At 45.2% G+C, this 27752-nt stretch overlaps 1 protein-coding gene across 1 annotated transcript in view; it reads left to right on the top strand.

The window, feature by feature from the left end:
- The first annotated feature begins 202 nt into the window (after positions 1-202).
- Positions 203-27752, top strand: part of phf24 (PHD finger protein 24) — a 55651-nt gene continuing 28101 nt past the window's right edge. The window contains exons 1-3 of the mRNA XM_072593291.1: positions 203-492; positions 7134-7634; positions 22979-23164. Coding sequence (XP_072449392.1) covers positions 7266-7634; positions 22979-23164 — 555 coding nt within the window. The 5' untranslated portion in view covers positions 203-492; positions 7134-7265. The remainder of the gene's footprint in view (positions 493-7133; positions 7635-22978; positions 23165-27752) is intronic.

Here is a 27752-nt window from a genome sequence, read left to right on the forward strand (position 1 = left end):
CGGGCTGAACGGTCTCATCTTGTTGCTGTAAGATTCTGCTTTGTGATCCTGGGGATGAGGGGGAAACATTACCCCAGTGTCGCCCCCTGTGAATATTCACACCGCACAGCCTGTTCAGTCAATTAGGGGATGGAGGGGTGGATCTAGCTCTTGTGAAAATGGGATCTTCCCTGAGCCGCAGTCAACGCTACTGTCAGTGAGCAGTGTCGGAGTGGGAGTGCAGGGAGCTAACACTTCATCAGTGTGTTGTGTTGCAGAGGGACAGAGGGAGGGAGGATACGTTTCTCCAATTAGAAAACGCCTCCCTCCTTTGGAATCGGTGCAGACTGACCCCCAACTTGGATATAAAACTGAAGCAGAAACAGACCAGTTCAGAACTGCCCACCTCCTGCATAATAACAGAATGGGATTTACCTTTTAATCGGGAGAAAAGAGGCAGCAGAATCACATTCGCTTGGCTCAACCCAGCAGGACAGGACAAGGAAGAGAGCTGTAAGTCAAGCTTGTGCTGTTAGATTTAACATGCATAGAATATAAATGTTTAAGAAATGCCAATTTATGTGAACAATTTTTGATTTCCTTAAGGATCTCTCTTCAGGGTGAAAGTGACAAGGTTACTTTCAACTTGGTGACTGGATCGAACTCTAAGTAAATGTCACAATCTCTAAGCCCACTCGTTAATTTAACACTGAAGTGATTATCCAGCAGAGAGTTGGCCGCGTGTATCGATTATTTATCGAACGGGCTCCCAGGAAATGAATAATGAACAGAAATATGTAACTGCTTTGAAATGGATGCTGCCCTGAGGCTGGAGCTGTCAGGATGGGTTTGGGGGCGGGGGGCAGTTCTGTAAGGCAGCCAGCAGAGGGAGATGGTCATAGTGTGGCTGGGCTAGGAGAGAGGGGGTAAGGAGGTGTGCAGGACATTGGGTGGGGAAGAGTAGGGACTGAGAAAGGGAGAGGGAGGTGGAGGAGGAGGAGAAGGGGAGAGATGGGGAAGAGATAGTGAGAGGGGGAAGACAAGAGAGAGGAAAAGACAGATAACGTGAAAGGAGGTTCAGAATGCTGTGGGAAGGAGGGAATGAGATATAGGAAAGAGTGGAGAAGAAATGGGGAAGAGGGAAAGAAAGAGAAGAGGAGGAAGAAGATGGGGGAGAAAATGAGAAGTGGGCAAATGGGGATAGGAGGGGAAGAAGGAGCGAGACAGAAATGAGGAAGGAATGATTGAAAAAAAAATCCGGCAAAGTTTAAAGAGGAAATATTGACAAGAATGGATTGCCACTCACTGGGAGAAGAGCTGTTATAAAAGAATCCCCGTTTTTGGAAAGAGCAGAAATGATTTTGAATTAAAGTGAAGCAAATCTGAGAGATATTTCTGCCCAAGTTATGACTTCACAATGTGAACAATTCTCAGGAATAAATATCCCATCATTCACACCAAGTGTTTGGAAAATATATAAATCTGAGATTAATCCACCCCAAAATATCGTAATTTTCTTTTATTCACTCATGAGATGTGGGTATCGGTGGCTGGGCCAGCATTTATTGCCTGTCCTTAGTTACCCAAGAGAAGATGGGGGTGAATTGCCTTCTTAAATCATTGGTATGCTGTGAATTGACCCAAAATATTGGTTGGGAGGGAGCAGCAGGATTTTCACCCAATGACACTGAAGCTGCAGCGATGTATTTCCAACTCAGGAAGGTGAGCGGCTTGGAAGGGAGTGTGCAAGTGGTGATGTTTCCATGTATCTGCTGTCCATGTCCTTCTAGATGGAAGAGGTTGTGGGTTTGAAAGGTGCTGTCTAAGGATCTTTGGTGAATTTCTGCAGTGCATCTTGTAGATAGTACACACTGCTGGTACTGAGTGGAGGGAGTGGATGCTTTGTGGATGTGGTGCCAATCAAGTGGCTGCTTTGTCCTGGATGGCGTCAAGCTTCTTGGGTGTTGTTGGACCTGCACCCATCCAGGCAAGTGGGGAGTATTCCATCACACTCCTGACTTGTGCTTTGTAGATAGTGGACAGGCTTTGGGGAGTCAGGAGGTGAGTTACCCATGGCATTATTCCTAGCATCTGACCTGCTCTTGTAGCTACTATGTTTATATGGCAAGTCCAGTTCAGTTTCTGGTCAATAGCAGCTCCCAGGATGTTGGTAGTCTGATTTCCCTTAATTTGTATTGCTAGGGACCAGTCAGTTTTCCTACCCTTTGCTCACAGAAATGGTTTAGGACAGTGGACCAGATTGGTAGCCACTGGTATTGGCACAAGTTCTCACTATCCTGACTAAACAAGTGTTGTTAATGCATGAGTCTGCGCTGATGAGATGTTAGACTTTTAGGGCAATTACTCGATCTCATCACTTGTGTCCTCTGCATTCCCCTCACCAGTCACTAACACACCAACTTGTATTCACATAATGCCACTCATTTAGTGAAGTGCCCAAAGGCACTTCAAACAAAATTTGCTTTTGAGCTACATAAGATGATGTTACAGATGTTCGTCCATTGTAGAGACTCTTAAAAAGAAAAAAAACACAAAGTGCTGGAGAAACTCAGTCGGTCTGACAGCCTCTGTGGGAAGAGAAACAGAGTTAACATTTCGAGTCTGGGATGACTTTGTTTCAGATTCCCAGCATCCACAGTAGTTTGTCTTGATTTGATAGTGTATCAAAACAAAGGGAAAGTGAATGCGTGAAAAGGAGAAGTGTAGAGAGGGATTTCTTGATCTCCAGCCAATCGTAAATGTTCAAGGGAATGTTCGAGGGAGTGCAGAGATCTTGGAGGGTTGAGAGGCTGGGGAAGTATACAGCGATTTTAAAAAAAGAGGGCAAGGGGATGGAGAGGTTTGCAAACCAAGACGAGAATTTTAAAATTGCAGTGTTGCCAGACCCAGAATCAAGCTATGTCCATAACTGTAGCTGACAGGTGAAATCATAACTGAAATATTGGCCTCTTTCTTGAATGGGTTGGATTACAAAGAGTTGGAGGCTGTGTAATGATTAGATAAAGGTCTATTTAGAAGCCTATTGAGAGGCAACAGTCAGCTCTGCTACCCATCATTGATCAGGAAGGAGAGATTGGCTTTGGAGTTGGCCCAATGTAAGTTCAGAAGAATGACACCTGGGTTTACTGAGCACAGGGTGCATCACATTGTGTTCAGCTCACTGTAGGAAAGTATTGTGGATCAGCTGTTCAGGCAGGTTGCCACACACCTCTGCGACAGGTGGGACTTGACTGCAGGCTGAGAGGCAGGGACAGTACCACTGTGCCCCAAGGATCCTCTGCTCGATATAGAAAGTTAACACCTTCCGAGGTTGGTGGGCAGCACAGGATGGGGGTCACTCATTGACGCAGATAACATTGTTTTGATTTGATAAGTTCCTGTTCTATTCCTATAATTCCTGTTAATGGTTTGGTTTGTTTTGCTGTTAGTGTCGGACTGATAAAATGTTAAAGTTTCATATTATAAGATTAGAAAGTTAAGTGTCACTATTAGTGACAGAGTAATGGGGTATAACATTGAAATTAACACCTGTCTGTTCAGGCAAGTCTTCATCACAGGGATTCATAGACACCCGACAGTGTGGAAGCAGGCCATTTGGCCCAACAGGTTCACACTGACCCTCCAAAGAGTAACTGTCCCAAACCCATTCCCCTACAACTCTACATTTACCCCTGACTAATGCAACTTACCAACACATCCCTGAACACCGTGGGCAATTCAGCACAGCCAACTTACCTAACCTGCACATCTTTGGATTGTGGGAGGAAACCCACCCAGACATGGGGAGAATGTGCAAACTCCACACAGGCAGTTGCCTAAGACTGGAATTGAACCCGGGTCCCTGGCGCTGTGAGGCAGCAGTGCTAACCACTGAGCCACTCACACTTGGACATTGCCATCTGTCTCCTTGTAAAACAGCTGAAGGCTCTGAGTTCAAATTTCAAAATTTTGAGAAGGGTAGAATTATAACTGCAGAAGGCAACTTGACCTTCATCGGTGGGTACATAAAGTGAGAATCTAACTAAATGGCAGACCAAACTTCAGGGCCCTCTTTCTGTTCATATCAACAGAGAACAGGAGCAAATACATAATAAGGAACAGGAATAGGTCACTCAGCCCCTCTAACCTAAGCTGCTATTTAATCACATTGTACCTGACCCGATTGCCTGCCCATCACTACCACTCACCGCCCATTTATCTTTCACCCCCTTGGCTATTGGGAATTGTGAGCTGTGTCTCAATTACCCAGCAGAGAGTTTCTGAAGTGGACTCTATTTATTCACTCAAAGGATGTGGGTGTCATTGGCTGGCCAGCATTTATTACCCATATGTGACTGCCCTTGAGAAAGTGGTGGGGAGCTGTCTTTTTGAACCATTGCAGTCCATGTTCTGTAGGTTGATCCACAATGCCATTAGGGAGGGAATTCCAGAATTTTACTTCTGTGACACTGAAGAAACAGCAATATATTTCCAAGTCAGGATGGTGAGGGACTTGCAGGGGATGCTGTCCCCATGTATCTGCTGCCTTTGTCCTTTCAGATGGAAGTGGTTGTGGGTTTGGAAGATGCTGTCTAAGGATCTTTGGTGAACTTCTGCAGTGTAAATTGTAGATAATACACAGCTGCTGCTACCCAGTGCTGGTGGTGGAGGGAGTGGATGCTTTGTGGATGTGGTGGCAGCTAGCTGCTTTGTGTTAAGGATGGTGTTAAGCTTCTTGTGTTGTTGGAGCTGCACCCATCCAGGCCAGTGAGGAGTATTGCATCGCATTCCTGACTTGTGCCTTGTAGATGATGGACAGGTTTTGGGGAGTCAGGAGGTGAGTTACTTGCTGCAGTATTCCTAAGCTGTGACCTACTGTTGGAGCCACAGTATTTACGTGGTGAGTCCATTTGCGTTTCTGATCAATGATAGCCTCTAGTGCTGGGCTTGAGAACAACAGGCACCAAGATTGAGCTCTGGGCTTTCTAATTGGGCTAAGGTTCTGCTACAGAGTGGGGTGGACATGGCAGACCAATCCCCAGCTGAGCTTCCATATGTCAACACCATTTGTAATTCCACCAGTGTCCTTCTTAATGCCCCTGGTGACAGCTGCAGTTTCTACTGTTTGTGTCCACGCCCTGAGCAGACGGTTTGGGAGTTCTAGTCTCCCATGAACACTTAAGCTCATCCTCCCAGGCTGATACGGTGGTGCAGTGCTGAGGGAGTGCCACATGAGCAGAGGCAGTGCTGAGGGAGTGCCACACAAGCAGAGGCAATGCTCTTCAAGCGAGACCGTAAGACCGCAAGGTATCGGAGCAGAAGTTGAGTTTGCTCTGCTATTCAATATGATCATGGCTAATCGTCTGTCTGAATGGCACATTGTCATTTCTTACCCATATCCCTTGTTCTCTTTAAAATATTTTTGAAAATGTATCCATCAATTATAGGGTCATATAGCAAGAAACAGACCCTTTAGTCTAACCAACCAATGCTGAACATAATCCCGAGTTAAACTCGTCCCACCTGCCTAGTCCTGGCCCATACTCTCCCAACCTTTCCTTTTGATGTACTTAGCTAAATGTCTTTTTAAACATTGTAACTGTGCCCACATTCACCACTTCCCCAGAAAGTTCATTCCAGAAACAAACCATCCTCCATGCAAAAATGTTGCCCCTCATCTTTTTTTTTAAATTCTCCCCTCTTACCTTAAAAATATGCCCCCAATCTTGAAATCCCCCAGCCTTGGGAAAGGACACCTTCATTAACCCTATCTATTGTCATGATTTTATAAGCCTTTACAAGGTCACTTCTCAACCTCCTATGCTCCAGTGAAAAAAGTTCCCAGAATTTCCAACCTTTCTTCGACAGCAACAATCTGGTAATTCACTTCTAAGCCCCCTCTTGAGTTTAATAATATCCTTCCTATAACAGAGTGACCAGAACTGTACTCCAGAAGAGCCTCATCAATGTCCTGTACAATCTCAAAATGACATGCCAACTCCTGTACTCAAAGGTCTGAGCAATAAAGGCAAGAATGCTAAATTTGTTTTAACTACCCTGTCTACCCGTCTCATAAACTTTAAAGAATTATGTACCTGAACCTCTACGTCCTTCTGTTCTACAATACTGTTCAAGACCCTAGAATTAATTGCATAAGTCCTGTCCCTGTTTGTTGTACCAAAATGCAATACCCCACATTTAGCCAAATTGAACTCCATCTGCTGTTTTTTAGCCCGTTGACCTATTTGATCAAGATCCCTTTGTAATCTTAGAAAACTTTTATTTGCTGCCTACAATGTTGGCAAACTTACTAAACCTGTTTTCTATATTCTCATCCGAATCACCCGGTCTTGAAGTAATGAAAGGACAAATGAGAGATTGACCATGAGCTGAGCTGAGATGGGGGCAGGGTGGGTGTGTTGGGTAATGCTGTAGATGTGGAAATAAGTGTCTTGCTGAGGGTGTGGACATATGTCACATTTAATTCTACACAGCACACAGGACATTCATTTGCAAGTCATTTTTGTTGTTGTTCGTTCACATGATGTGGGTGTCACTGGCTGAGTCAGCACTTATTGCCCATCCCCAATTGCCCAGAGGGCAGTTCAGTGTCAACCACATTACTGTGGGTCTGGAGTCACATGTAGATCGACCAGATAAGGTCCTGAAAGGACATTAGTGAATCAGATGAGTTGAAGAACTGAAGGAGAATCACTCTAGATTTGAAATGTTAAGACTGTTTCTCACTCCGCAGTTGTTGCCAGACCTACTGAGTTCCTCCAGCAATGTCTGATCTTAATCTCCAAGATGTTATTCTGACCTGGCTGATTTACAACAATCGATAGCAGTTACACGGTCACCATGGGTTATCTTTTTAAATTTCAGATTTATAAACAGATCCAATTCAGATTTCACCACCTGCCACAGGAAGGGTTTGAACTCACGCATCCAGACCATTAGCCTTCAGTTCCAAATTACCAATCCCATGCTTTACTACAATGTTACATCTCCCCAGAGTAAGAGCTAGGACCAGGTCTTATTTAATTGCTCTGTTGAAGAACTAGCAGAGGCGCATTGGGCTGAATAGTCTCTCTCATTGAATGATTCTAGGATGTGGAATAAATAATTACTCTCTTTCTGTTTTTTTTAAACAGGTGGCTATAATAATTTTATGATCAGTCCACAATATCGACGGGATGATGGTGTAACTGAGCAATTTGTCCAGTCTTTATAGACACATGGTGAAGTAGAGTAGGTCTTGGTGTGTGCTGCCCCTCAGACTGACTATGGGTGTTCTAATGTCCAAGAAGCAGACAGTGGAACAGGTGCAGAAGGCCAGTGTGGTGGTGTCGGCTTTCAAAGACGGGCTGAAGGACAAGGGGTCAACCAGGAACCGGGCTGAGCCACCCCGGAGCAAGCCAGAGGTCGAGGAGACCAGTCAAGGACAGGACGAGGAGCTGGCTGGAGGACTGGAGCCCAAGACCCAGGAGGCAAAGAAGAACCAGGCAGCTTGGGAGAGGCTGAGGGACGGCAAAGGAGTGGAGCCTGAGGAGCTGGAGTGGAATGACCGGGCTACTCCACCTGCCTTCAATAGGCCCAAAAGACAACTTGGAGATGACGAGTCGATTGATATTAACCTGCATGAGAAAGAGGAGGTAGGATTGGAGTTTCATTAGCCATCCCTTCCCCACTCTTGACCTCTCTGTCCTTGTTCTGCTGCATTATTTCGATGAAGGTCAATGGAAGCTTGAGGAACAGCATCTCATCTTTCAGTTCTGGACTCAACTATGATTTCAATGTTTTCAGACTGTAATTTCTGTTTCCATTTCCTTTTTCCAATTTTTGCTTTTATTTTTGAGTATTTCATTTTGTTTTTGAGCTGCAGCTGACAGTGGTGATCCTGCTGTTGCCATTCGCACCTCCTCTGTACCCATCCTTTGCTCCTTGATTTGTTCTGTTCCCATCTCTTTAACATACAAGTCGTTATTAGTTCATACAGAACCTGAGTATTTCTGGAAAGGTACATTCTTGCCAAAGCTTGCAGTTGTCAGGCCAGTTTGCGAAAATATCAATAAAGTGAAAAACCAATAGTTATATTGTATGTGAGAAGGGTGCTGATTGGTTGACAAGTGGACTGTGGGAGGGGTGTTGCCATGAGGAGTGCAGCACTTAATGATCATCGAGTCAAGTTTTGCCTGGTTTAACATTTAAACAAAACCTGACATTTAACTGTCATTATCATTTACTGCTGCATTCTCCATGGCAATGCATCTAGCAATCAGAGATGGCCATCATTTAATCTTTCCTGCCTTTCACCCTATCACAGACCTTCTATTTTGTTTGGGTTTTCCTTACTTTTATTTTGATGCTGCCTCTACGCCGACTTTAAATCTGTTACATCTCAAGCTTTCTCATCTTCCAACAATAGCGATTTATCTAAGGATGGAATGGTGGCTCAATGGTTAACACTGGTGCCTCACAGCACCAGGGACTCAGGTTCAATTCCTGCCTTGGGTGACTATCAGTGTGGAATTTGCACATTCTCCCAGTGTCTGTATGGGTTTCCTCTGGGTGCTCTGGTTTATTCCCACAATCCAAAGATGTGCAGGTTAGGTGAATTGGCCATGCTAAATTGCCCATTGTGTTTGGTGCATTAGTTATGGATAATGGGTCTGGGGAAGTTTCTCTTCAGAGGGTCAGTGTGGACTTGTTGGGCTGAAGGGTCTGTTTCAATATTGTAGGGAATCTACTCTAATCTGAAATGCCAACTGTTTCTCTCAGTACAGATCTTGCCAAACCTGCTGAGTATTTCCAGCAAATTTTATCATTATTTCAAACTTGCAGCATCCACTCTATTTTACTTTTTCTTTCTTTTTAATGACTTGGTTATTCTAGATTAGGGATTAGTGGTGCTGGAAGAGCACAGCAGTTCAGGCAGCATCCAAGTAGCTTCGATATCGACGTTTCGGGCAAAAGCCCTTCATCAGGAATAAAGGCAGTGAGCCTGAAACGTGGAGAGATAAGCTAGAGGAGGGTGGGGGTGGGGAGAAAGTAGCATAGAGTACAATGGGTGAGTGAAGGAGGGGATGAAGGTGATAGGTCAGGGAGGAGAGGGTGGAGTGGATAGGTGGAAAAGGAGATAGGCAGGTAGAAGTCTGGACAAATCATGGGGACAGTGCTGAGCTGGAAGTTTAGAATGAGGGTGAGGTGGGGGAAGGGGAAATGAGGAAACTGTTGAAGTCCACATTGATGCCCTGGGGTTGAAGTGTTCCGAGGTGGAAGATAAGGCGTTCTTCTTCCAGGCGTCTGGTGGTGAGGGAGCGGCGGTGAAGGAGGCCCAGGACCTCCATGTCCTCGGCAGAGTGGGAAGGGGAGTTGAAATGTTGGGCCACGGGGCGGTATGGTTGATTGGTGCGGTGTCCCGGAGATGTTCCCTAAAGCGCTCTGCTAGGAGGCACCCAGTCTCCCCAATGTAGAGGAGACCGCATCGGGAGCAATGGATACAATAAATGATATTAGTGGATATGCAAGTAAACTTTGATGGATGTGGAAGGCTCCTTTAGGGCCTTGGATAGAGGTGAGAGAGGAGGTGTGGGCACAGGTTTTACAGTTCCTGCGGTGGCAGGGGAAAGTGCCAGGATTGGAGGGTGGGTTGTAGGGGGGCGTGGACCTGACCAGGTAGTCACGGAGGGAACGGTCTTTGCGGAAGGCGGAAGGGGGTGGGGAGGGAAATATATCCCCGGTGGTGGGGTCTGTTTGGAGGTGGCGGAAATGTCGGTGGATAATTTGGTTTATGCGAAGGTTTGTAGGGTGGAAGGTGAGCACCAGGGGCCTTCTGTCCTTGTTACGGTTGGAGGAGTGGGGCCTGAGGGCAGAGGTGCGGGATGTAAACGAGATGCGTTGGAGGGCATCTTTAACCACGTGGGAAGGGGAATTGCAGTCTCTAAAGAAGGAGGCCATCTGGTGTGTTCTGTGGTGGAACTGGTCCTCCTGGGAGCAGATCCAGCAGAGGCAGAGGAATTGGGAATACGGGATGGCATTTTTGCAAGAGGTAGGGTGGGAAGAGGTGTAATCCAGGTAGCTGTGGGAGTCGGTGGGTTTGTAAAAAATGTCAGTGTCAAGTCGGTCGTCATTAATGGAGATGGAGAGGTCCAGGAAGGGGAGGGAGGTGTCAGAGATGGTCCATGTGAATTTAAGGTCAGGGTGGAATGTGTTGGTGAAGTTGATGAATTGCTCAACCTCCTCGCGGGAACACGAGGTGGGGCCAATGCAGTCATCAATGTAGCGGAGGAGAGGTGGGGAGTGGTGCCGGTGTAATTACGGAAGATCAACTGCTCTACGTAGCCAACAAAGAGACAGGCATAGCTGGGGCCCATATGTGTGCCCATGGCTACCCCTTTGGTCTGGAGGAAGTGGGAGGATTCAAAGGAGAAATTGTTAAGTGTGAGGACCAGTTTGGCCAAACGAATGAGAGTGTCAGTGGAAGGGTACTGTTGGGGACGTCTGGAGAGGAAAAAACGGAGGGCTTGGAGGCCCTGGTCATGGTGAATGGAGGTGTAGAGGGATTGGATATCCATGGTGAAGATGAGGCGTTGGGGTCCAGGGAAATGGAAGTCTTGGAGGAAGTGGAGGGTGTGGGTGGTGTCTCGAACGTATGTGGGGAGTTCCTGGACTAGGGGGGATAGGACAGTGTCGAGGTAGGTAGAAATGAGTTTAGTGGGGCAGGAGCATGCTGAGACAATGAGTCGGCCAGAGTGGTCAGGCTTGTGGATCTTGGGAAGGAGGTAGAACCGGGCAGTGCGGGATTCACGGACTATGAGGTTGGAAGCTGTGGGTGGGAGATCTCCTGAGGTGATGAAGTTCTGTATGGTCTGGGAGATGATGGTTTGGTGATGGGGGGGTGGGGTCATGGTTTTAGAATCCCAATGGATGAATCCCTTCCCATTCACTGCCACCATTCCAATGGATTAAACTTCTCACCACTCTCTTAGTGAAGAAATTTCTCCTCATCTCAGTCCTGAAAGTGTTACCTCTTATCCTTGAATTATGACCCTGGTTCTGAACTCTGCTCCCCATCAGGAATATCCTTCCCACATCTAACTTGTCTACTCCTGTTAGAATTTTACAGGTTTATATGAGATTCCCCCCCATTCTTCTAAACTCCAATGAATATAATCCTTGGAGAAAGTGAGGACTGCAGATGCTGGAGATCAGAGCTGAAAATGTGTTGCTGGAAAAGTGCAGCAGGTCAGGCAGCATCCAAGGAGCAGGAGAATCGGCGTTTCGGGCATCAGCCCTTCTTCAGGAAGGGCTCATGCCCGAAACGCCGATTCTCCTGCTCCTTGGATGCTGCCTGACCTGCTGCGCTTTTCCAGCAACACGTTTTCAGCTCTGAATATAATCCTAACTGACTCAATCTCTCCTTGTACGTCAGTCCTGTCATCCCAGGATTAAATTTGGGCAAGTCTTCATTGCACTCCCTTAGTAGCAATAACATCCTCCTTTAGATAAGGAGATGAAAACTACATACATTATTCTAAGTGTGGCCTCACCAATACCCTGTATAATTGCAGCAAGACATCCTTGTTTCTGTGCTCGAATCTTCTCGTTATGAAAACTAACATATAGTTTGCCCCCTTTATTGTCTGCTGCACCTTTGCGTTTACTTCCAGCAACTGGTGCACGAGGACACCCAGATCTTGTTGAACATTCCCTCCACCTCTCAATTTACAGCCATTCAAATAATAATCTGCATTCCCATTTTTGCTTCAAAGTGGATATTTTCCCATTAATCCACATTGTATTGTATCTGCTCTGCATCTGCTCACTTACTCAGCCTGTCCAAATCACACTGCAACATCTCTGCATCCTTCTCACACCTTGTCCTTCCAACCAGCTGTGTGTTATCTGTAAATTTTGAGATACTATAGAAACATAGAAAATAGGTGTAGGAGTAGGCCATAAGGTCCTTCAAACCTGCTCCACCATTTGATATGATCATGGCTGACCATGCAATCTCAGTTTCCCATTTTTGCCCTCTCTCTCGATACCCCTTGATCCCTTTAGCTGCAAGGGCCATGTCCATCTCCCTCTTGAATATAACTAATGAGCTGGCTCCAACATCTTCCTGTGGGAGAGAATTCCACAGGTTCACAACTCTCTGAGTGAAGAAATTCTTCCTCATCTCAGTCCTGAATGGCTTACCCCTTATTCTTAGACTGTGACTCCTGGACTTGCCCAACATCGGGAACAGTTTCCTGGCATCTAGCCTGTCCAGTCCCATTAGGATTTTATGTTTCTGTGAGATCCCCCCACCCCATTCTTGTAAATTCCAGTTGAGTACAAGCCCAGTCCATCCAATCTTTCCTCAATATGTCAGTCCTGCCATCCCAGGGATCAGTCTGGTGAACCTTTGCTGGACTCCCTCAATGGCAACAATGTCCTTCCTCAGACTAGGAGACCAAAACTGCCCACAATAGTCAAGGTGTGGTCTCACCAAGGCTCTGTATAACTGCAGCGAGACATTCCTACTCCAATACTCAAATCCTCTTATTATGAAGGCCAGCATGTCATTAGCTTTCCTCACCACCTGCTGCACCTGCATGCCAAACTTCAGTGACTGTTTCGCCGTGACACCCACATCTTGTTGCACCTCACCCTTTCCTAAATGGCCACCATTCAGATAATAATGTCTTCCTGTTTTTGTGACCAAAGTGTTAACCTCACATTTCTCCACATTATATTGCATTTGCCAAGTTTTTGCCCACTCAGCCAGTCAGTCTAGGTCACCCTGCAACGTCTTAGCATCCTCCTGACAGGACACTCTGCCACCCAGCTGAGTGTTATCTGCAAATGTGGAGATATTTCATTCAATTCCTTTGTCCAAATTATGACTGTATATTGTAAACAGCTGAGATCCCAGAACTGAACCCTGCGGTACCCAACTCGTCACTGCCTGTCACTCTGAAAAGGACCCATTCATTTAATCTCTTTGCTTCCTGTCTTCCAACCAGTTGTCTATCCATGTGAGTACATTACCTCTGATACTATTATATAACATACCCTTATCTAAATCACTAATATATATTGTGAATAGCTGGGCTCCAAGTATGACCCCTGTGACACCCCACTAGTGACTTCCTGGCTTTCAGAACACATTTATTCCTGCTTTTGTTTCCTGCTCACCAATTTTTTATCCATCTCAATACACTACCCTCAATCCAATGCTCTTTAATTTACACATTAATCTCTTATGTGGATTTTGTCATAAGTCTTCTCAAAGTCCAAATACACCACCCAATGGTTTCATCTGATTGACTTTACTATTACATCCCTGAAGGAGTCCAGGAGATTTGAGGAGCATGGTTTCCCTTTTGCAAATTCATGCTGATTTGTGTATGACTCTATATCACTGTTTTCCAAATGCTCTGCTATAAAATCATTGATAGTGGTCTCTGGCTACTTCCCAACTACTGACTCACTACTGATTTAGACTCACTTATTTATAATTCCCTCTTTTCTCTCTCTACCTTCGTTTTTTTTTAAAACAGAGGAATTACATTAGCTACTCTCCAATCTGTAGGAAACTGTTTGACTCTATAGAATTTTGAAAGATGATCACCTATGCATCCACTGTTCCTACGGCACTTCCCAAGTACGCTAGGTTATAGATTGTCGGGCCCTGGGAATTTATCAACCTTTAATCCCATCAATCTCTCTTACACCATTTCTCTCCTCATGCAGGTTTGCTTCCGTTCCTTCCTCTGACTAAATCGTGTGTTTCCCATCATTTCTGGTACATTACTGTTTATTTCTTTGTGAAGAGAGAACTAAAGTATGAATTTAGTCCATCAGCCATTTTTTTGTTCTCTGTTATAAATATTCCTGATTCTGACTGGTAGGGGCCCACGTTAGTGTTCATCAATCTTTTTCTCTTTACATATCTATAGAAACCTTTACAGTGAGTTCTTATGTTCCCCACAAGCTTATACTCTCATACTCGATTTTCCTTTACTGAATCCATCTCTTGGTCTTCCTTTGCTAACTTCTAAACTATCAGGTCAATTTTTTTTTCCAATTTGTATTTTGCCCTTTGAGTTCACTTTTACTGAGTCCTGTATTTCACTAAATAGGATAAATGTCAAGAAATTCTGAATAAAATTGGGAATGGGGTAGGCCGATGGTAAATTAAATTCAAAAAGAGAAAATAAAAGGATTACACAATAGCCTATGAAATCTCCTGATGCGCTATTACTGAAATGAAAAGAAAATATGGCAGATTTAAAATAAGAGTTCTGGGACCTGAAGGACAATGAATTGAAACCAGAGCTTCAATATTTTATGGCAGTGAATAAAACAACGTGAGCCAACATAGTGAGGTAATCATGCCACTTAATAAATTATTGGTGCATTCACACTTTGAGTACTGTGTATAGATTCTGTCATCACTGTGTAGAGAGGCATCTCCAAATCATGTAGAGAGGATGCAGCACTGACTGGAAGAATATAGAACATAGAACATAGAACATAGAACAATACAGCACAGAACAGGCCCTTCGGCCCACGATGTTGTGCCGAACTTCTATCCTAGATTAAGCACCCATCCATGTACCTATCCAAATGCCGCTTAAAGGTCGCCAATGAATCTGACTCTACCACTCCCTCGGGCAGCGCATTCCATGCCCCTACCACTCTCTGGGTAAAGAACCCACCCCTGACATCTCCCCTATACCTTCCACCCTTCACCTTAAATTTATGTCCCCTTGTAACACTCTGTTGTACCCGGGGAAAAAGTTTCTGACTGTCTACTCTATCTATTCCTCTGATCATCTTATAAACCTCGATCAAGTCACCCCTCATCCTTCGCCGTTCCAACGAGAAAAGGCCAAGAACTCTCAACCTATAGATCAGGTCAAGCTGAATGGTTGTGAGATTACGTCAGATCAGAGCTCTCCAAACCATAGTGTAATCCTATTATAACACTTGAAAATTAACATGACCTCTAATGCAAATGAAAGGAATTGAGCAATAATGCAGCATGGTAACAATCAAAATATAGTTATTCAAGTTCACTTACAAGATTATCTTGTGAGGGAGTGATACTGGCCCTATCTCTGGACCAGAATGTCTGTGTTCAACTTCCAATTGCCCCAGTAGTGTGTTATGGTATGTCTGAATTGATTGATTAAGAACAAAAATGATGCACATATAAATAGTGTTTTCACATTATTTTGTAAAAAAAGCTCATCACGTTATGTATTCATCAATCCATTTCTTCATCTGAGCTGCTGTGGCTCTTGGACTTTGGTCAGGGTTCCAAATTGGGGCTGGGTCTTCTGTAGATTTAGGGGCTTCACTGACTCGGCCAACATTTATTGCCCATCCCTATTTGATCTGGAGGTGCTGATGATGGGCTGCCATTTTAATCTACTTACAGGCCATTTGATGTAGCAGTATGTCTCCAAGTCAGGATGGAGAGTGGATTGGAGGGGGACTTGCAGACATCAAGTAATATTATCCTTCTGGATGGTAGTGGTTGCTGTTTTGTATAAGCAGCCTTGGTGAGTTACTGCAGTACAGTGGTAATGTAGAGCTGTTTGAGTGTTGCTGGAGCTGTGCTCATCCAGGCAAATGGGCAGAATTCCATTACGCTCCTGACTTAAGCCATAAGAAGTAGGAACAGGAGTATGCCATTCAGCCCCCTGAGCCTATTCTGTTATTCAGTAAGATTTGACATTCTTCATGTTCACTTTCCTCATTGTCATTAACTCCCCGACTGACCAAGAATTTTTTTCATTCATGGGATGAGGGCATCATTGGCTACGCCAGCATTCATTACCCAGAGGGCAGTTCAGAGTCAACCACATTGCTGTGGGTCTGGAGTCTCATGTAGGCCAGACCAGGTAAGGATGGCAGTTTGCTTCCCTAAAGGACATTAGTGAACCAGATAGGAGTTGATTGTCAGGTAAATCCTCATTCCAATTTTTTTTACTGCATTCAAATTTCATCACCGTGGGGCGGCATGGTGGCACAGTGGTTAGCATGGCTGCCTCACAGCGCCAGAGACCCGGGTTCAATTCCCACCTCGGCAACTGTCTGTGTGGAGTTTGCACATTCTCCCTGTGTCTGCATGGGTTTCCTCTGGTTGCTTCGGTTTCCTCCCACAGTCCAAAGATGTGCAGGTGAGGTGAATTGGCCATGGTAAATTGCCCGTAGTGTTAGGTGAAGGGGTAAAATGTAGGGGAATTGTTCTGGCATGGTTGCTCTTCAGAGGGTCGGTGTGGACTTGTTGGGCTGAAGGGCCTGTTTCCACACTGTAAGTAATCTGATCTGCTGTGGTGAAATTTGAATTCGGGTCCACAGAACATTACCTGGGTCTCTGGATTAACAACACGAAAAGTGTGACACTGGAAAAGTACAGCAGGTCAGGCAGCATCTGAGGAGTAGGAGAGTTGACTTTTCGGGCATAAGCCCTTCAAGCTGGAATGTGGGGTGGGGGTGGGTGGGGGGTGTAAGAGATAAGGAGGAGAGTGGGGCTGGAGGGCTAAGTAGTTGGGAGGGTGATAGGTAGATGCAGGTGGGGGGTGATGGTGATAGGTGAGAGTGGAGGGTGAAGTGGATAGGTGGGAAGGAAGATGGACAGGTAGGCCAGTTCAAGAGGGTGGTGCTGAGTTGGAGGGTTGGATCTGGGATGAGGTGGGAAGATTTGGAAACTAGTGAAGTCGACATTGATGCCATGAGGTTGAAGGATCCCAATGTGGAAGATGAGATGTTCTTCCTCCTGTGTCTGGATTAACGGTCCAGTGATAATACCACTAGACCATCTTCATCTTTTAAATACACAAGGATTCTGGTCCCTACATACCTCTCTGTGGCAAGGAGTTCCAAAGTGTCTCAGCCCTCTGAGATGAAAAAATTCCTCCCCATCTCAGTCTTAAACTGGCAGCCCTTTATTTTGTGACTATGCCCTTCTGTCTTGTAGATAGTGGTCAGGCTTAGGGAGACAAGAATTGAGTTTGTTGCTACCTGCTTCATAGCCTCTGGCCTACTCATGAAATGTGCTCATGTCCTAATTAATATATAGTCAATTGTAACCCATTGTTGAGGAATTCAGTCAAAGTAATGCTATTGAAAGTGGGGTTGGGGGGGGTGGTGGTGATAATTAAAATCACTCTCTTTGGAGATGGCCAATCCCTGGTATTTGTGTGGCGTGAATGTTACTGGCCACTTATCAACTCACTTGTTCAGATCTTGTTGCATTTGAACACTGTCTGTATCAGTATCGAATGGTGCTGAACATTGTACAATCATCCGTGAATATTCCCGTTTCTGATCTTATGATGGAGGGATGGTTATTGATGAAGCAGCTGAAGATGGTTGGGCCTAGGATACTATCCCAAGGAACTCGTGCAAAGGTAGCCTTGAGCTGAGATTACTGACCTCCAGCAACCACAACCACCTTATTGTGCGCCAGATGTAACTCCCAACTTGTACCCGGTTTAGTCAGTTCCCATTAATTCTAGTTTTGCTAGGGCTCCTTCTTGCCACACATTGCAACCTTGATGTCACTCTCACCTCCCTCTGGAATTCAGCTCTTTTGTCCATGTTTGAATTAGGTCAGGAATTAGGTCAGGAGCTGAACAGCCCTGGCAGAACCCAAACGGTATGACTGGGGATAGATCCCTGTGATTAAACATTAAAACATGGAAAAAAGTTGCAGGGGTAGGCCATTCAGCCCTTCGAGCCTGCACCAGCATTCAACATGATAATGGCTGATCATGCAATCTCAGTGTCCCACTCCCACTTTCTCTCCGTACCCCTTGATCCCTTGAGCAGCAAGGCCCATGTTCAGCTCCCTCTTGAATATACCTAACGAACCGCCCCCAACAACTTTCTGTGGGAGAGAATTCCACAGGTTCACAATGCTCCAAGTGAAGCAATTCTTTCTCATCTCAGTTCTGATCTCGGCTATCCTTAAACTGTGACCCCTAGATCTGGATGTCCCCCAACATTGGGACCATTCTTCCTGCATCGATCCTGTCCAGTCCCATCAGCAATTTATATGCTTCTTTAAGATCCCCCCACCCCCACTCTTCCAAATTCCGGTGAGTACAAGCCCAACAACAATAACAACTGAAAAAGGAGAATGAGGTGGGACTTGGTTTCATTTTCCATCAACTCTGATGCTTACATATGTTTTGATAATCTATCATTCCAGTATCAGGGCTATCACTTACTGGAAGTTTTGAGTGAAAAACCAAGATGAAAATTTTAAAAAATTCTTTTTCTGTCTTATCCTTACAGTGACTCCTGTTTGATGTCAAGAAAGCTTATACGGTTATAAAGTTGTTATATATTAACTCTCTCCTCAGAAGTTGCAAGACCTAATGAATTTTTCCAATACTTCTTTCAGATTTCCAGCATCTGCAATATTTTGCTTTTATTTGAGAAAGTAGTAACTGATATAATCAGGCAATGCTTTAAAATGATTAACAAAGCACTAGAGCATGAAGTGTGAAACAGTCCCTGGACAGGAAGAACCCAGAGTTAGATACAGAGTAAAACTTCTCCCACTCTTTCAAATAAAAAGTAATGCTGACTCAACACTAACACCCACCAAACACTCCCAGGACAAGGACAGCATGGGGTTAGGTACAGAGTAAATCTGCCTCTGCACTGTCCCCATTAAATACTCCCAGGACAAGGACAGCACGAGGTTAGGTACAGAATAAATCTGCCTCTGAACTGTCCCCAATAAATATTCCTAGGAGGGACAGCATGAGGTTAGATATAGAGTAAAGCTAATTTTACTCTTTTTAAACTGAAAGCAATAATCCTTCTACTCTCTTAAACTGAAAGTAAAGCAGCCTTTGTATTGTCCTTCTCAAACACTCCAGGACGGGGACAGCAGTGGGTTAGATACAGAGTAAAGCTCTCTCTGCACTGTCCCTATCACACGTTCGAAAATGTATTGCTGTCGGATTAAAAAATACAAATTGTTCTAGAGTCTGCTATTTCTTGGGGGTGGTTGGAGAGTTTAAATTTGTATGGCTTAAACTCTGTTTGGTGTTGTGTTGATGTGTTTAACCCTAATACATTTTGTTAAGCTCACACTGAGAGGCAATTGAATAGCTCCTGTAATTTTGAGTCTAATTTGTTACTGTAGCTCCGCAGTAGGTCAGCTGCAGGGCACTAAATGACAAAAGGCAGGCTGATACTTCCCTGAATTGGGGCCCATTCTTATGTAAATGAAAGTGACAGGAACAGGCGGGGGTGGCTCTGTGCAGTGGCAGCCTGTTGAGTAAAAGCTGACAAACGATTTGCACAGTGGGGCTGCAGACCACACTGTATTTACAACTTCCTGTTCTATATTACTCTAATTACCACTGTTCGGAGGTATGTCAATCTCTCTCCCTCAAAACACTTGCTTGCTCGAGTTACTACATCGCCCCAGATTTGCTCCACATTCCTGCAAACTGGAAAAAAAAAGATTGTGGGATTTTTGTTCTAATGCGACTGATCTGCAAGATTACAAATGTGTTCAATGGGTCCTTGAGGTTGCTCAGTGCTGGGGACTGTGAATGCTAGACTGTCACTCAGAAATCCAGTAAAGAATGCAGGAGAAACTTCAGCACCCAGAGTGGTGAGAACAGGAATATGGTGATTGGAGTAGGCCATTCAGCCCATCAAACCTACTTGCCCCACAATTCGGTTTGATCATGGCAGGTCATCTACCTCTTCCCCCATTGCAATTGCCATATCCCTTCGTGCTACTATTCTCCAGTAGACAAACTGTGGGCGCAGCTCGCAAACCAAAGAAGAATATTTCAGGCAGAGTCGCAACATTGTATACACACAGTTCCTTCAAAGTGAACTCCCTTAAAGCTAGGTAAACATATTCACCTCCGGAGATCTTTCTTGAACATGTTCAGTGTACAGAGGAAACTGGAACGTGCTGTCACGGGGAGTGGTTGAGAGGAATAACTTTGATACATTGAACTCTGTTTGTGGGAGAAAAGAGTAGAAGGATATGTTGATGGATGCTAGAGGTGGAAGGAAGCATGCATACTAGCAGGTGGGCTGAATGGCCTATGTATATGCTGTCAATAGCATGTTAGAAGACACCGGAATGGAGAGGCTGTTTTATCGATCAGAGTTGAGAGTGTGGTGCTGGAAAAGCACAGCAGGTCAGGCAGCATCCGAGGAACAGGAGAATCGATATTTTGGGAAACAGCACTTCATCAGGACCTCTCTATTTTATTAACCATTCAAAGTCACCCATTTGATTGAGAAAGAGAGCATTTGCCTTCTGATTTATTCAGACAGACTGCACGGGGAGGTGATTGCAAAATTGCGAGTTTATTGCAGGCTATTCAGCTCATCTCGTGTAGACACAAGCTTCCTCCCACCTTATTTCATCTCAAAGTAGGATGGGCATGTCGGTCACCGATGAGGTGGAGCTTGAGAGGCAGGACAGGTCCAGCGGGAAGCTGTGGGTCATGTGACTCAATGGAGTTGGCACTGTGTTGACTGGCAGGAAACAGCCCTTGTTTCTGTTCTTGACTGGCCAAAGGCCCTTGCACAAGTCCTCTGTGCCCAGTGTGATGGGGAGAACTCAAAGCAGCCAGCTGACGAGATGACACTTTCTGTTGGAGCCAAACTGGCAAAATGTTGTGAAGTTCAATGAACGCTTTCATCTAATTTAATTAAGAATTTTTAAAGGCTGATGCAATGTGTCAGTCTTACAATCTGAAAGTTTGGGGTGATGCATTGACTTTGACTTTGAGTTAATGCATTTTGATAAGGTTGTTTATGTATGTTTTTCAATTAATTTTCCAAGGTCTGTCTGTGCTGTGGAGTGATAGTATTTGGACGGCTGTTGAGTGTTGCCATCCATCTCTCTCTGTTCAGTAGCAGGATTAGTTTGCATGCTCCCCTTGCCTCTGTTAACACTTTGAACAAAGAGACAACAAAGTATCTCAGTGTCTGCACTCAGACCAGCATTGTGCTGGTGTTTTGTGGTGTGTGGGGCTGGGAGAAGACCATTTAGCCCCCCCGGGCCTGTTCTGCCATTGACTTACCTGTCTTAACTCTAGTCTCAAATACATTTGAACATCCTTGCCCCACGCAAAGTCCAATCCACTTACAATTGACCCATCGCATCAACAGATGTTTGGAAACGGTCTTGGACATGATAGGTGAAATGGCCTCCTTCAGTTGTTAATGATGGCCCATCTCCTGTACTCCATGTTCTGACCAAAGAAGACAAGCGTACCAAGCACCTTCTTTACCATCCTGTTTACCTGTGATACCACTTTCAAAGAACTATGTACCTGCACTCCTCAGTCTCTGTTTTCTACAACACTCCCCAGGGCCCTACCATTAACTGTGTAGGTCCTGCCCTTGTTTCTCTTACCAAAAATGCAACAGCTCTCATTTAACTGAATTAAACTCTATCTGACATTTAAATCAGGTAACTTAAAAGCATTCTGATTGAATTAAGTAAACCCTTCCCATTTTGCATGTTACCTACTATTCATCTGGCATCCTATCTGCTGCGGTCCTATCCCATCCCTAGCTGGCACCCGAGTACCCTACCTGCATGGCACCCCACTTACCTGGCATCCTATTCACTAGCCACACAAGCCCTACCTAATTGCTGTCCCTATCCAGCCGGCACAACTTATTTGGCACTCGATCGCCCCCCCCCCCGCTCCCTCCAACCTCCTGCCCACCCATTATGCACCACAGCCTCACTGCACTCTAACATCACTTGCCTTATGTACCTGTTGTTTGATAGAAGCTGTTAAAGTGATTGTCAGGTCCTTTAACTGTCAGAGTTCAGCCGCTGACTGCTGTGAAAGGGGGGGGAGGGGTATGGTTTACCCTGGTAGTTCTGTGCTCTGAAAGAACTATCAGCATGGGAATATGGCTGTACTGTTCTGAGGGAGACCTGGAAGGAACTCCTGTCAGAAGTGTGGAGCTCTCTCCTTCCTGAGAAAGGAAAGGGTAGAGTAGCACTCTGGTGCCAAACTAGTGTAACCCCTCACATTCTCTGCTTTAGTCTGTTAGCCTTTGTTACTTTCTCCTCTGGGTGAAAACTGGGGCTGAGCCATTGAATACAATCAAGGCTGAATTACACAGACTTTTGATTGACCAAGGAGTCGAGGGCTACGGGGATGGGGCAAGTGTGGCTAATAAGAAGGCAGAGGTAAGGCCCTAGCTGGCTCAACTCTGATCTCATAGAATTGTGTAGCAGGAATGAGGGGCCAAATGGCCTACTCCTGTTCCTAATTCATAGTTTCCGATGGATCTTTTTTATCCCAGAGGCTACTATGTCTTCAGGCTGCTACTGTCCCGCAGCCTTCAATTTTGCAAACAAGACTGACATGTGCCACTTTATTAAATGTTGTTGATAAATTCATTATCTCTGTCACTGCCCTTATCCGCCATCAGTTAGATCACTCCAGTGAGGTCCTACAGCAGAGGCTATGATCCAGCCAGATCCACTGGTACAACCAGGTATGAGGTCAGAAGTCATACAACACTAGATTATAGTCTGATAGGTTTGTTTGAAATCACAAGCTTTTGGAGTTCTGCTCCTTTGTCAGGTGGACCCACAGATTTCTCCACTATGCTCTGTATATAAACCTGTTGGACTATAACCTGGTGTTGTGTGACTTCTGACCCTGTCCACCCCAGTCCAACACCGCCACCTCCACATCATGACAGTCAGGTACGTACAATGGAGTATAAACTATCCCAACATTCATAGGTGCAGTGAAAGTGCTGTATTCAAATGATTAGCCTGAGCTTTCTCATTAAGTCCTTTCAGGAGCAGAATGGACATGACTGCCCATTGTCCAGTCCAATAGACTGAACTATAGAAGAGAAGCAAAGAGGGAAGGATGATGATAAGCACATGTTTACTGAATGAAAAATGATGATGTTGAGATATTCCTGTGACAGAATGGCTTAAATGTTCCTTGCCTTTCGACAGGTGGTCAACGATGAGATGTGCGATGTCTGTGAGGTCTGGACAGCGGATGATCTTTACCCCTGCAGGATCTGCACCCGTGTCTTTCATGATGGTTGCCTGCGGCGCATGGCCTGTCTCAGCCCCAGCAGCATCCAGGAGCTGAAGGAATCTGCCCACACTACGGTGGGCTGGAGCTGCCAATACTGTGTGAGTTCACGCTTTGTAAGGATTGAGGACTGGAGCCTGGGAGAGATGGTGGGTTCGCAATCTGGCCATCCTTCAATTTAACAGTATTTCTATTCTTGCTTTCCAGTCCCTCCCTGTTTTCACCGTCTCTTCACTAACTTCACCACCCCCTCTCAAGGTCAACTCCACTAGCACCCTCCACGTCTCTCCACCCCTGGCCTCTAGCTTATTCCCCATTTCTATCACGCCATCATTGGCAGCCATCCCTGCTGTTACCTGGTGCCAAGCTCTGGAATTCTCTCCCTTAATCTCTCCTCTTTAAAACACAGCTCTGACCCACCATCTTTTCACATGACTTGGTTAAAGTTTTACTTGGTGACACTCTTATGAAGCACTTGGGGATGTTTTACAATATTAAGGGTCTTATGGAAATGGTGTCAGTTTAGAAGTGCTGATATTTTACAGCAATTATAGGAGTGGTGAGTGGGCTTTCCACCATTCAGTGAGTTCCTGGATCATTTATATCTTATTCACGTTTCTCCACATCTTCCCTGTTTCTCAGTCTGTCATCCAGTCCAGTCCACTATGTTTACGTTTACTACAGAGTGGCTCTTACCCATCACACACTCATTGAACTCAGCTTTGAAAAGTCATATTTCTGGGCAGGACAGTGGCTCAGTGGTTAGTGCTGCTACGTCACAGCACCAGGGACCTGAGGGCGATTCCCGTGTCTGTGTGAATTTCCTCCAGGTGCTCTGGTTTCCTCCCAAAATCCAAAGACATGCAGTCTATGTGGATTAGCCACGGTTAATCCAGAGGGGCTGGGTCTGGGTGGGATGCTGTCTGGAGGGTTGGTACAAATGTGATGGGCCAAATGGCCTCTTTCCACATTGTAGGAATTCTATGATAAGCGTACAAACTTTTTTTCGTAGATTTCCTGAACTCTTCATGTGGAGAGTGTGTATTCAGTTCCTTCTCAACTATTGTTTTCAGAATATTTCACTTCATTGTTGACTTTCCAACCAGAGAAAAGGGTTTGTCACACTCTTCTTTTCAATATGTCACTTTCATTTTAAATATTAATGGGATCCTCTTCAACCTTCTACACTAAAACACATGAAAGCAACATGGGAACTTTACTCTGTATCTAAACCCGTGCTGCCACTGTCATAGACTCATACAGTACGGAAACAGACTGTGTCCTGGGAATGTTTGATGGGAACAGTGTAAAGGGAGCTTTACTCTGTATCTCACCCCTTGCTGTCCTTGTCCTAGTAGTGTTTGATGGGGGAACAGTGTAGCAGAAGCTTTACTCTGTATCTCACCCTGTGCTCTACTTGTCCTGGGAGTGTTCACTGGGAATGAGGTAGAGAGAGCTTTGCTCTGTATCTAACCCCGTGCTGTCCTGGTCCTAGTAATGTGTGGTGGGGACAATATAGACACCGCTGTGTTTTAATTTAAAAGCATAGAGGGATTTTTACTTTGTACTTAACCCTGTGCCATACCTGCCATCTGAGTGTTTTATGGGGATGGTGTATTTTTTTGTGTGATTTCCACTGGGGTGGTTAACTCTCACATTAAACATGGTGTAATGTGGTACGTGAGCCATACTCTGACAGGGCAGTCTTTGCTTCAGTTGCTGCAGAGGAAGACACTGGGCTGAGAAGGTGCAGGATGTTCTGGTCTCTGTTTGCTCTGGGCCCCTCTTCTCAGCAGCTGATGGTTTTCACTCACCACTTCCAATGAGCTTCCACGCTGTCACCTTCCAGAGGTCCCAGCTATTAGTGACTGTCCTCCAGTTGTCAGGGTCAATGTCCATCACCTTCATATCTCACTTACAGGGGTCCTTGTGGAAGGGGTATGGACACATTGCAGGAGGTTTCTCGGTAAAAGTTTGAAATCCATCCAGTGAAAGTGACTGAGCCAGTGCAGATGTTGTTCACTTTGCAATGAGTGTGTGACTGCAGGACCTTGGTGTTGGTGATCTTGTCCTGCCAAGGGATGGCAAGGACAGGTCTGAGAGCGCGGAGGGGGGAGCTGTCCAGCCTTTTCTGTGGCTGAGCACATGTTGAACAGGTTGCACATAAAATCTTTAGGGGACTTGACAAGATAGATGCAGAAAGATTAATTCCCTTGTGGAAGAGTTTAGGACCAAAGGGTGTAGTCTCAGAATAAAGGAGCACCAATTTAAGACTGAAATAATGGGGAATTTCATTTTGACTCACATACAAAGGTCTGCTCAGCCCTGGCTAATGGGAATAGGGACTCCAATATCCAACGGGACCTTGTTTTGTCAAGGTGAAAGGTGTTAGCATTGCAGATTTCAATCTATCGAACACCATGGAGCAACACTCCCTAGGAGTGTCTTTTGGTCTGTCTGATAGTTGTAAGATATTGGAATGCAATTAGTAATTGTAGGATATGGAATATGGGAATGTGTGGAAAAATTCCAAGATTTGGAGTATGATGGGGAATTGTAGGAAATGGGAATACTGTCAGTTTTGCAGTAATGTGTGTTTCTTCAATATGAATTCGCTTTAATGTGGTTGAAGAATTTAGACCGTTATTTGTAGAATGTGAACTTTCTTAACCTGTATTGGTCATAACATGATTCCAATCCATTAATTAAATATGCTGCTATTGCGTGATTTTCTCATAGCGCAAGAATGGAACTATCACATTTTATTGGAACCGACTGTATGTGCAGTAATTGTAGCACATTGGAACGGGATCAATTATTGTAGCATATAGAGTCAGAACCATACAGCACAGGAACAGACCCTTCGGACCAACTTGTCCATGCTGACCCAGTTTCCTAAACCAAACTAGTCCCATTTGCTTGAGTTTGGCACATATCCCTCTAAACCTTTACGATTCATGTAGCAGTCCAATTGTCTTTTAAATGTTGTAAATGTACCCACCTCTACTGCTTCCTCTGGCATATGCCCCACCCTCTGTGTAAAAACGTTGCCCCTCAGGTATCTTTTGAATCTTTCCCCTCTCACCTTAAGCCGATGTCCTTTAGTTTTGGACTCCCTTACCCTTGGAAAAGACCTTGGCTTTTCATCTTATCTAAACCCCTCATGATTTTGTAAACTTACATAAGGTCACTCCTCAGCCTCTGATGGTCCAGAGGAAAAAACATCCCAGCCTATCCAACCTCTCCTTAGAACTCCAACCTTCCAGCCCCAGTAACACCTTGTGAATTTTTTCTGTATCCTTTCTGGTATAACACCATTCTAGCTATGTTTAATAATTGTAGGATATGGAATTGCAGTAAGTGTAGGATTTGGAAATGGTTGGAGACACCAGATATTGCAAAGGCTATGGGCCCTGACAATATTCTGTCAACAGACTGAAGATTTGTGCTCCAAAACTTGCTGCACCCCCGCCTCCCGCTCCAGTCAAGCTGTTACAGTACATTTACAGCACTGGCAACTACCCAACAGTATGGAAAATTTGCCCTATTATGTCGTGTACATAAACAGCAGGACAAATCCAACCTGGCCAATTCCCGCCCCATCAGTCTACTCTCCATCCTCAGTAACGTGATGGAAGGGCTCATTAACAGTGCTATCTAGCAGCAGCTGCTCAGCAATAACCTGCTCAGTGACGCCCAGTTTGGGATCCCCCAGGGTCACTCAGCTCCTGACCTCATTACAGCCTTGGGTCAAACATGGACAAAAGAACTGAATTCCAGAGGGGAGGGGAGGGGAGAGGGACAGCCCTTGATATCAAGGATGTATTTGCCCGAGTGTGGCATCAAGGAGCCCTGGCAAAACTGGAATCAGTATCAGGGGCAAACACTCTTGGTGGTTGGAGTCATGCCTGACATAGGAAAATGGTTGAGGTGTTTAAGGTCAGTCGTCTCAGCTCCAGGTCATCTCTGCAGGAGTTCCTCAGGGTAGTGTCCTAGGCCCAACCACCTTCAGCTGCTTCAACAATGACCTTCCCTCCATCATAAGGTTAGAAGTGGGAATGTTCACTGATGATTGCACAATTTTCAGCACAATTCACACCTCCTCAGATACTGAATAAGTCTGTGTTCAAATGGAACAGGATTTGGACAACATCCAGGTTAGGGCTGACAAGTGGCAAGTAACATTCGCGCCACACAAATGCAAGGCAATGACCACCACTAATAAGAGCGAATCTAACTACCATCCCTTGACATTGAATGGTGTTACCATCACTGAATTCCCCAGAATCAATGTCCTGGGTGTTGTCATTGACTAGAAACTCAACTGACCTCCCCACATAAACAGAATGGTGCCAACAGCAGGTCAGAGACCAGGAATACTGTGGCGAGTTATTCACCTCCTGACTCTCCAAAGACTGTCCACCACCTACAAGGCATAATTCAGGAATGTGATGGAAAACTTCCCACTTGCCTGGATGGGTGCAGCTCCAGCAACACTCAAGATGCTTGACACCATCCAGGACAAAGCAGCCCACTTGATTGGCACCACATCCACAAGCATCCACTCCCTCTACCACCAATGCTGAGTAGCAGCAGTGTGTACTATCTATAAGATGCACTGCAGAAGTTCACTAAAGATCCTTAGTCAGCATCCTCCAAACCCACGACCACTTCTATGTAGCAGGACAA

Source organism: Chiloscyllium punctatum, chromosome 2 (assembly GCF_047496795.1).
Source record: "Chiloscyllium punctatum isolate Juve2018m chromosome 2, sChiPun1.3, whole genome shotgun sequence".
NCBI lineage: Eukaryota > Metazoa > Chordata > Chondrichthyes > Orectolobiformes > Hemiscylliidae > Chiloscyllium > Chiloscyllium punctatum.